The 10,147-nt window shown below is 49.5% G+C and overlaps 1 protein-coding gene across 1 annotated transcript; it reads right to left on the reverse strand.

The window, feature by feature from the left end:
* Positions 1-3,081: 3,081 nt before the first annotated feature.
* LOC124719636 (seminal vesicle major clotting proteins-like) lies at positions 3,082-6,307 on the reverse strand. The gene is made up of 2 exons (XM_047244851.1): positions 6,158-6,307; positions 3,082-3,597 (listed from the first exon to the last, which is right to left on the reverse strand). The coding sequence occupies exons 1-2, from the start codon at positions 6,305-6,307 to the stop codon at positions 3,082-3,084; spliced, it is 666 nt and encodes a 221-aa protein (XP_047100807.1).
* Between the last annotated feature and the right edge of the window lie 3,840 nt (positions 6,308-10,147).

Below are 10,147 nucleotides of genomic sequence, written 5' to 3' on the forward strand. Positions count from 1 at the left end.
GTCCTCGCAAGCTGTGCTGTCCTCGCAAGCTGTGCTGTCCTCGCAAGCTGTGCTGTCCTCGCAAGCTGTGCCGTCTTTGTAAGCTGTGCCGTCCTCGCAAGCTGTGCCGTCCTCGCAAGCCGTGCTGTCCTCACAAGCTGTGCTGTCCTCGTAAGCCGTGCTGTCCTCGCAAGCTGTGCTGTCCTCGCTAGCTGTGCTGTCCACGCAAGCTGTGCTGTCCTCGCAAGCTGTGCTGTCCTCGCAAGCTGTGCCGTCCACACAAGCTGAGCCATCCTCGCAAGCTGTGCTGTCCTCGCAAGCTGTCCTGTCCTCGCAAGCTATGCTGTCCTCGCAATCTATGCTGTCTTCGCAAGCTGTGCTGTCCTCGCAAGCTGTGCTGTCCTCACAAGCCGTGCTGTCCTCGCAAGCTGTGCTGTCCTCGCAACCTGTGCTGTCCACGCAAGCTGTGCTGTCCCCACAATCTGTGTTGTCCTCGCAAGCTGTGCTGTCCTCGCAAGCTGTGCTGTCCTCGCAAGCTGTGCCGTCTTTGTAAGCTGTGCCGTCCTCGCAAGCTGTGCCGTCCTCGCAAGCCGTGCTGTCCTCGCAAGCTGTGCTGTCCTCGTAAGCCGTGCTGTCCTCGCAAGCTGTGCTGTCCTCGCTAGCTGTGCTGTCCACGCAAGCTGTTCTGTCCTCGCAAGCTGCGCTGTCCTCGCAAGCTGAACTGTCCTCGCAAGCTTAGCTGTCATCGCAAGCCTTGCTGTCCTCGCAAGCCGTGCTGTCCTCGCCAGCCGTGCTGTCTTCGCAAGCTTTGCTGTCCTCGCATGTTGTGCTTTCCTCTCAAGTAGTGCTGTCCTCTCAAGTTGGGCTGTCCTCTCAAGTTGAGCTGTCCTCTCAAGTTGAGCTGCCCTCTCAAGTTGAGCTGTCCTCTCAAGTTGTGCTGTCCTCTCAGGTTGTGCTGTCCTCTCAAGTTGACCTGTCCTCTCAAGTTGAGCTGTCCTCTCAAGTTGAGCTGACCTCTCAAGTTGAGCTGTCCTCTCTAGTTGAGCTGTCCATTCAAGTTGAGCTGACCTCTCAAGTTGAGCTGTCCTCTCTAGTTGAGCTGTCCTCTCAAGTTGAGCTGACCTCTCAAGTTGAGCTGTCCTATCATGTTGAGCTGTCCTCTCTAGTTGAGCTGTCATCTCTAGTTGAGCTGTCCTCTCAAGTTGAGCTGTCCTCTCAAGTTGAGCTGTCCTTTCAAGTTGAGCTGTCTTCTCTAGATGAGCTGTCCTCTCTAGATGAGCTGTCCTCTCAAGCTCAGTTGTCCTCTCAAGTTGAGCTGTCCTCTCAAGTTGAGCTGTCCTCTCAAGTTGAGCTGTCCTCTCAAGTTGAGCTGTCCTCTCAAGTTGAGCTGTCCTCGCAAGCTGTGCTGTCCTCGCAAGCTGTGCTGTCTTCGCAAACTGTGCTGTCCTCGCAAGCCGTGCTGTCCTCGCAAGCCGTACTGTCCTCGCAAGCCGTGCTGTCCTCGCATACTGTGCTGTCCTCGCGAGCCGTGCTGTCCTCGAAAGCCATGCTGTCCTCGGAAGCCGTGCTGTCCTCGCAAGCTGTTCTGTCCTCGCAAGCCGTGCTCTCCTCGCGAGCCATGCTGTCCTTGCGATCTTTTCTGTCCTCGCGAGCTTTGCTGTCCTCGCGAGCTTTGCTGTCCTCGCGACCTTTGCTGTTCTCGCAAGTTGTGCAGTCCTCGCAAGTTGTGCTGCCCTCTCAAGTTCAGCTGTCCTCACAAGTTGAGCTGCCCTCTCAAGTTGAGCAGCCCTCTCAAGTTGAGCTGCCCTCTCAAGTTGAGCTGCCCTCTTATGTTGAGCTGTCCTCCAAAGCTGAGCTGTCCTCTCAAGTTGAGCTGTCCTCTCAAGTAATGCTGTCCTCGCAAGCTGTGCTGTCCTCGCAAGCTGTGCTGTTCTCGCAAGCCGTGCTGTCCTCTCAAGTTGAGCTGCCCTCTCTAGTAGAGCTGTCCTCTCAACTTGAGCTGTCCTTTGAAGTTGAGCTGTCCTCTAAAGTTGAGCTGTCCTCTCAAGTTGAGCTGACCTCTCAAATTGAGATGTCCTTTCAAGTTGAGCTCTCCTTCAAGTTGAGCTGTCCTCTGAAGTTGAGCTGTCCTCTCTAGATGAGCTGTCCTCTCTAGATGAGCTGTCCTCTCAAGTTGAGCTGTCCTCTCAAGTTGAGCTGTCCTCTCAAGTTGAGCTGTCCTCTCAAGTTGAGCTGTCCTCTCAAGTTGAGCTGTCCTCTCAAGTTGAGCTGTCCTCTCAAGTTGAGCTGTCCTCTCAAGTTGAGCTGTCCTCTCAAGTTGAGCTGTCCTCTCCAGTTGAGCTGTCCTCTCAAGTTGAGCTGTCCTCGCAAGCCGTGCTGTCCTCGCAAGCTGTGCTGTCCTCGCAAGCTGTGCTGTCCTCGCAAGCTGTGCTGTCCTCGCAAGCTGTGCTGTCCTCGCAAGCTGTGCTGTCCTCGCAAGCTGTGCTCTCCTCGCAAGCTGTGCTGTCCTCGCAACCTGTGCTGTCCTCGCAAGCCGTGCTGTCCTCGCAAGCCGTGCTGTCCTCGCAAGACGTGCTGTCCTCGCAAGCCGTGCTGTCCTCGCAAGCCGTGCTGTCGTCGGAAGCCGTGCTGTCCACGCAAGCCGTGCTGTCCTCACAAGCCGTACTGTCATCGCAAGCTTTGCTGTCCTCGCAAGTTGTGCTGTCCTCGCAAGTTGTGCTGTCCTTTAAAGTTGCGCTGTCCTCTTCAGTTGGACTGTCCCCTCAAGTTGAGCTGTCCTCTCAAGTTGAGCTGTCCTCTCAAGTTGAGCTGTCCTCTCAAGTTGAGTTGTTCTCTCATATTGAGCTGTCCTCGCAAGCTGTGCTGTCCTCGCAAGCCGTGCTGTCCACGCAAGCCATGCTGTCCTCGCAAGCCGTGCTGTCCTCGCAAGCTGTGCTGTCCTCGCAAGCTTTGCTGTCCTCGAAAGTTGCGCTTTCCTCTCAAGTAGTGGTGTCCTCTCAAGTTGAGCAGTCCTGTTAAGCTAAGCTGCCCTCTCAAGTTGAATTGCCCTCTCAAGTTGAGCTGTCCTCTCAAGTTGAGCTGTCCTCTCAAGTTGAGCTGTCCTCACAAGTTGTGCTGTCCTCTCAAGTTGTGCTGTCCTCTCAAGTTGAGCTGTCCTCTCAAGTGTAGCTGTCCTCTCAAGTTGAGCTGTCCTCTCAAGTTGAGCTGTCCACTCAAGTTGAGCTGTCCTCTCAAGTTGAGCTGTCCATTCAGGTTGAGCTGTCCTCTAAAGTTGAGCTGTCCTCTCAAGTTGAGCTGTCCTCTCAAGTAGAGCTGTCCTCGTAAGCTGTGCTGTCCTCGCAAGCCTTGCTGGCCTCGCAAGCTGTGCTGTCCTTGCAAGCTGTGCTGTCCTCGCAAGCTGTGCTGTCCTCGCAAGCCGTGCTGTCCTCGCAAGCTGTGCTGTCCTCGCAAGCGGTGCTGTCCTCGCAAGCTTTGCTGTCCTCGCAAGCTGTGCTGTCCTCGCAAGCTGTGCTGTCCGCGCAAGCTGTGCTGTCCTCGCAAGCTGTGCTGTCGTCTCAAGTTGAGCTGCCCTCTCAAGTTGAGCTGCCCTCTTAAGTTGAGCTGTCCTCTCAAGTTGAGCTGTCAAGTTGAGCTGTCCTCTCAAGTTGAGCTGTCCTCTCAAGTTGAGCTGTCCTCTCAAGTTGAGCTGTCCTCTCAAGTTGAGCTGTCCTCGCAAGCCGTGCTGTCCTCGCAAGCCGTGCTGTCCTCGCAAGCCGTGCTGTCCTCGCAAGCCGTGCTTACCTCGGAAGCTGTTCTGTCCTCAGAAGCCGTGCTGTCCTTGGAAGCCGTGCTGTCCTCGCAAGTTGTGCTGTCCTCGCAAGTTGTGCTGTCCTCACAAGTTGTGCTGTCCTCCCAAGTTGAGCTGTCCTCTCAAGTTGAGCTGTCCCCTCAAGTTGAGCTGTCCCCTCAAGGTCAGCTGATTTTGTAAGTCATACTGCTTTTACAAGGTGTGCTGCGTATGCAAGTCGTGCTGTCTTGCCATGACATGCTGTCTTGCCAAGACATGCTGTTTTCGCAAGGTTTGCCATCTTTGCAAGTCGTGCTGTCTACACAAGGTGTGCTATCTTCACACGGTGTACTGCCTTTGGAAATCGTACTGTCTTTGCTGTCTTGGAAAGGCGGCAGGCAGTACACACTGTAAAGGCAATATGCACTATAAAACAAGCACACAATGGAATGGCAGCACAAGCTGCAAAGGCAGCACATGCTGCAATGGCTGCATATGCTACAAAGGCTGCATATGCTACAAAGACTGCACACCATGTAAAGGGTGCAAACGCTGCAACAGCAGCACATGCTGCAATGGCAGCACACACTACAAAGGCAGCACATGCTACAAAGGCGGCACACAATACTAGGCAGCACACACTGCAAAGGCAGCCCATGCTGAAAAAGGCAGCACAAACTGAAAATTCAGCACATATCGGAAAGGTGTCACACAATGGCAAGGTACTGCACACTGAAACCCAGCATGCACTGGGAAGCAAGCATACAATGAAATAACAACACACTGTAAAGTGTCACAATGTGGATAGGCAGCACACACTGAAAGGCCGGAAACACTAGAAAAGCAGAAGACAAAGGAAAGGCACCATGCATGTCAAATGCAGCCTGCACTTTAAATGCAGCACACGCTGCAAAGGTAGTAGGCACTGCAAAGAAAACATGCACTGCAAAGGCAGGACACACTGCAAAGGCAGCAGGCCCTGCAAACACTGCACATGCTGTGAAGCACATGATCATAAGGCAGCACCTGGTGCAATGGCAGTACACACTGCATAGCCAGCACTCGCTGAAAAGGCAGCATACATTGGGAATTCAGCAAATGCTGCAAAGGCAGCATGCACCTCCCTCTATAACAGCACATGCCTTTATAGCCACACTCGCTGCTATGGCAGCATGTGGTCCTATGGCAGCACATGTGGTAATGTCAGCATGCGCTACATTGGCAGGATATGCAGGAAAGGTAGCACATGCTGGAAAGGTAATACACACTGCAAAGGCAGCACATGCTTGCACATACATCGGAAAGCAATACACACTTGAAAGGCCGCACACACAGCAAATCACACACACTGGGAAGGCAGCTCACCATGGAAAGGCAGCATACTCTGGAAATCCAGCATACCCCAGAAAGGCAGCACACCCTGGAAAGGCAGCACAACCTGGAAAGGCAGCACACCCTGGAAGGGCAACACACCCTAGAAAGGCAGCACACCCTGGATATGCATCACAACCTGGATATGCAACACACACACTATAAAGGCAGCACACTTTGGATATGCAACACACACTATAAAGGCAGCAGACACTGGAATGCATCACAAACTGGACAGGCAGCACTCACTGGAGATGCAGCACACACTGGAAAGGCAGCACTCAATGGAAATGCATCACAAACTGGATAGGCAGCAGTCCCTAGAAAAGCGGTGCACACTAGAAATCCACACACAATGGTAGGCAGCACAAATTGGAAAGGAGCACATGCTGCAACGGCAGAACACGCTGCAATAGCAGCACACACTGCTGTGGCAGCAGCACGCTGCAATGGCAGAACATACTGCCATGACAGCACATGTTGCAAAGGTAGCACATATTAGAAAGGCAACACACATTGGAAAGTCACCTCATATTTTAAAGACAGCACACATTGGGAAGGCAGCACATATTGGGAAGGCAGCACACATCGGAAAGGAAGCACACATTTAATATGCAGCAACACTGGAGAAGCACACATAGTGGAAAGCACCACGCTGGAGTCCGCAGCTCGTGGTCGTGTGGTAGCGTTCTCATTTCCCACGCTCGGGTTCGATTCCTGGCGGGGTCAGGGATTTTCTCTGCCTCGTGATGACTGGGTGTTGTGTGCTGTCCTTAGGTTAGTTAGGTTTAAGTAGTTCTAAGTTCTAGGGGCTGATGACCATAGATGTTAAGTCCCATAGTGCTCAGAGCCATTTTGAACCACACTGGAAAGGCACCACACACTAGAAAGGCACCACGTACTGAAAAGGCATCACACACTGGTAAGGCTGCAGTCGCAGCGTGTGCTGCCTCACATTGTGTGTGGTTTTCAAGTGATGTGGCTCCGCAGTGTGTTCTGTGTTTCCAGTGAGTGTTGCCTATCCAGTTTGTGATGCCTTACCAATGTCTGCGCCTTTCCACTGTGTTCTTCCTTTCCAGTATATGCTGCTTTTCCAGTTTGTGCTGCCTTTCCAGTGTGTTTCAGGCTTCTCAATGTGTGCTGCCTTTGCAGCATGTGCTGCCTTTGCAGCATGTGCTTCCTTTGCTGCATGTGCCTCTTTGCAGTCTGTGCTGCATTTGAACATGTGTTGCATTTTCATTGTGTGCCGCCTTTGCAGCATGTGCTGCTTTTGCAGGGTATGCAGCCTTTACAAGGTGTGCATCCTTCATAAAATTTGTAGTATTTGCAATGCTTGCAGTGATTTCAAGGCGTGCAGCATTCGCAATCTGTGCAGCTTTCACAAGGTATGCTGCCTTAGCAAAGTGTGCTATGTTCACAATGTGTGCTGCCTTTGCAATGTTTGCAGCCTTCACAAGTGATTCTGTCTTCGCAATGTGGTTCAAATGGCTCTGAGCACTATGGGACTTAACATCTGAGGTCATCAGTCACCTAGAACTTCGAACTACTGAAACCTAACCAACCTAAGGACATCACACACATCCATGCCCGAGGCAGGATTCGAACCAGCGACCATAGCAGTTGCGCAGGTCCTGACTGAAGCGCCTAGAACCTGTCGGCCACCGCGGCCGGCTTATTCACAATGTGTGCTGCCTTCATACGGTATGCTGCATTTATACAGTGTACTGGCTTCACAAGGTGTGCTGCCTTCACAAGTTGGCCCTCCTTCACAATATGTACTGCCTTTGCAGTGTCTTATTTCTTCACATGGTCTTCTTCCTTTGCATGCTGTGCTACCTTCGCAAGGTTTGCTACTTTCGAGAGGTTGACTGCCTTCACCAGATATGCAGCTTCCGCAAGGTAACCTTGCAAAGGCAGCACATATTGTGAAGGCAACACACCTAGCTAATGCAGCATTTCTTGTGAAGCAGCACTCCTTGAGAAGCCAGCACATTTTGTGAAGGTAGCACAACTTCTGATAGTAGAGGCAGAAAACCTTGCGAAGGTTACACACTGTGTCAAGGCAGAACAGCTTGCAAAGGCAGCACACCTCACGAAAGTAGCACACCTTGCGAAGACAGGACAGAATGCAATGGCACAAAATCTTGCAAAGGAGAACACCTTGCAAAGAACAACTGCCTTGCAAAGGCAGCACACCTTGTGGAGGCTGCACACATTGCAAATGCAGGACACCTTGCAAAGACAGCACATTTCCTAAATACAGCCCTCCTCCAAAGGACAGCACATATCCCAAAGGCAGCACACCTTCTGGAGACAGTTTACTTTCGTGCATATTGTCCACAAACTGAGGAAAGAAATATAGGATGTGAAGTTACCTTCCCAGTCCTGCATATTTTTGCGGGAACGGTCGCAGCATTCGGCATCTGGCAGTAGGTGTGCAGGGTTGAGGTTCCGTCCGTCATGACTTCTGGTGTGGTGGGCGCGCTGTCGCTCCACATCAGCTGTGCACGCGAGTGCAGCGTGCTCAGTGCAGCTGCTGCGCCACACTTCTGTGTGCAGCACGTTGGTCTCTGTTCCACAGGTGTAGCCTGTACGAGCGACCTTCCAAGCAGTTAATAATTAATGTAAACCCAGCCATGTCGCTGTTTTATGCTCTACGTGTTAATTTAATGGTACTCTTGTCTTACGTTTTATAATTCAATAGAAGAGTTCCTATTAGGAGATTGACCTCTTGGACGTAGAATGCCTTTCATATCTTCTGCCAAAATGATATTACCTTAATGAAATCTGAAGAGAGGGACAATTTTGTAATTAAAGGAACTCTGCTCGTTTACGTAGTTTACTGCTACCAGGTTGAACATATATATTAAATAGCCAGGTGTTGTAAACAGTACAAGCTACAACTGTATTACATGTGAGTTTTCAACGTGATCCACTATTATGCCCTCTTTCGCGAGTATCACGGTCTCTAATTCATCTCCAGTTCCAGCATTAATTACAGCGCTATATCCCAATACAACGTGTAGTGCAGTATCCTTTACTTCTGTAACTAGAATAATATCAATGTTTGGCTCATACATAAAGTCTTTCAAGGTACTTGCTTTTAGGGAGCTCCCTATGCTGTTTATGGATTCATAATGTATCACATTTCATAAATTCAACTCTTTCATCGCATGCAGTCAGTATGAAAGCTATGGATAAGTGTCACATACGTATCTACCTCTGTCGCTTGGTTTGGATGAGGTAACCATTCCCGTCCCCCCTTGCAATCTTAGTAAGCATGCAGCGAAAATCGTGCACAGACACACATGTGAAACTCTTAAATTGACCGAATCAGTTCGATAGCTGTGATTCAGGGCCTAGTGTAATGCCACCATGTGTTTGAAACCTCCGCAAAGAATTCTGTTGCATGGTTCATACTAATGTCTCGATATCGCCATTGTGTAACTTACAGCAAGTATTTTATTCTTGTCGCTCACCTACATTAAGGAAAATGGGAAACATTTACCACCTTCCGATATTGTTGTCACTGTTAGTAAGTAGAATGAAAGTAGTCTCTGGTCAGGAGAAACTAAAAGCGATTATGTGTTTCCACAGACAGAGCTTAACAATTCGTATCAGTACACTGTCCCATCCAAGGGGTAGATTCGTTACTCTGTCGTATGCATATAACGAGATAACATAAAGACTTTACGTCACAGCTACTCAGTTTATGGGGCTAGGTAACCTACACACATCGACATCATTCACTTCTGCTTCGCTGAGATAGTATAAATTTCCTAAGTAAAATGACATTGCAAGTTGTTGTTGTAGTGAACATCTTCTAAATGCTTAATGCAAAGACACTATTTACACACGGTCATCCTGACTGACGATGCGAGGAAGTAAATTGACTGGCTCGGTTAAGAGGTGTATATAATTTTGATTCGTTTCACAATAGATTCACGTAGAATGGTCATTTTTGAAAGTTTCGGCGAACAATACAGTTAAGACTTTGACTACGATACATGCATCACATTCTTGTAAAGCTATTGTATTAAACGTGTGCTACTTTCGATATTAATCACAATTGCAGAAAGCAGCAATGAATATGTCTCGTCTCGTTTCTCCGACCGTTTCCCGTACTGTGCGACCCACAGAGCTCTATCGCTGCATCAGCGGTCGATTGTTGCTGTTGCCGCCACGGAATGGTGGCAGTTAAATTCAAATAGCCTCCAAGTATAAGGGATTCTACGATATAAATGAAAATGGAAAGAAGTAACGAAAGCGGCAACTAGTAGTCAAACTCAACGATCCTGGTGGTTTAATGCTATGACAATTTTAAACAATAAACTACGCAGTGGAACTGAGAGCTATCACAGGAATCTGCAATATACCCTCGATGGACAAACTGAGTAAAGTTTTCGTCCTTGCCACTTCTCATTTTACAGACAACTGATTCTGACTACTTCTTATGAGCTGAACTGAGGCCATAACTCATGTCGAAGTTGTCTGTTTGTATTACTACTATCGTATCTTTCTTAGGTAAAGAACGAGCAAAATAGCAGTTTTGCGTTTAGCATGCAATCATCCAGGATACAATTTCTACAGTCAGAGCATTTTCTGTTGCGGCATAGGAATGATTATGTGATTACTTCTGTATGGAATTCATCTGTAACTTTATGAACTCAATATTTAGTAAGAGGGCCAACCGAATTACATACTGCACAGTGTGAATAATTGCTGCAATTTTGGTGGCAACAACAACAAACAACCAGTCAGTGCCGAGATTTGGCTGTAGAATAGTGGCAACACAGAGCTACCGTTGCAGCCGAGTGGTTCATGAAGCCTTGGCCGTGACCACAGCGGCTGAGGCGCGTCTACAGCCGTAGCAACCGCACAGCAGCCCACACTGAGGTGTGACGTCACACGGCACCCCTGTCTCGGTTGACCACCCACAACGTGTTTCGCTACATTTGATCAATTCACTATTTGCTCATACCTGAAACGTTAGTAAGTTTTTTTTGTGATCGGTATAAACAAATGAAACGT

The sequence above is a fragment of the Schistocerca piceifrons genome, chromosome 11, assembly GCF_021461385.2.
Source record: "Schistocerca piceifrons isolate TAMUIC-IGC-003096 chromosome 11, iqSchPice1.1, whole genome shotgun sequence".
NCBI lineage: Eukaryota > Metazoa > Arthropoda > Insecta > Orthoptera > Acrididae > Schistocerca > Schistocerca piceifrons.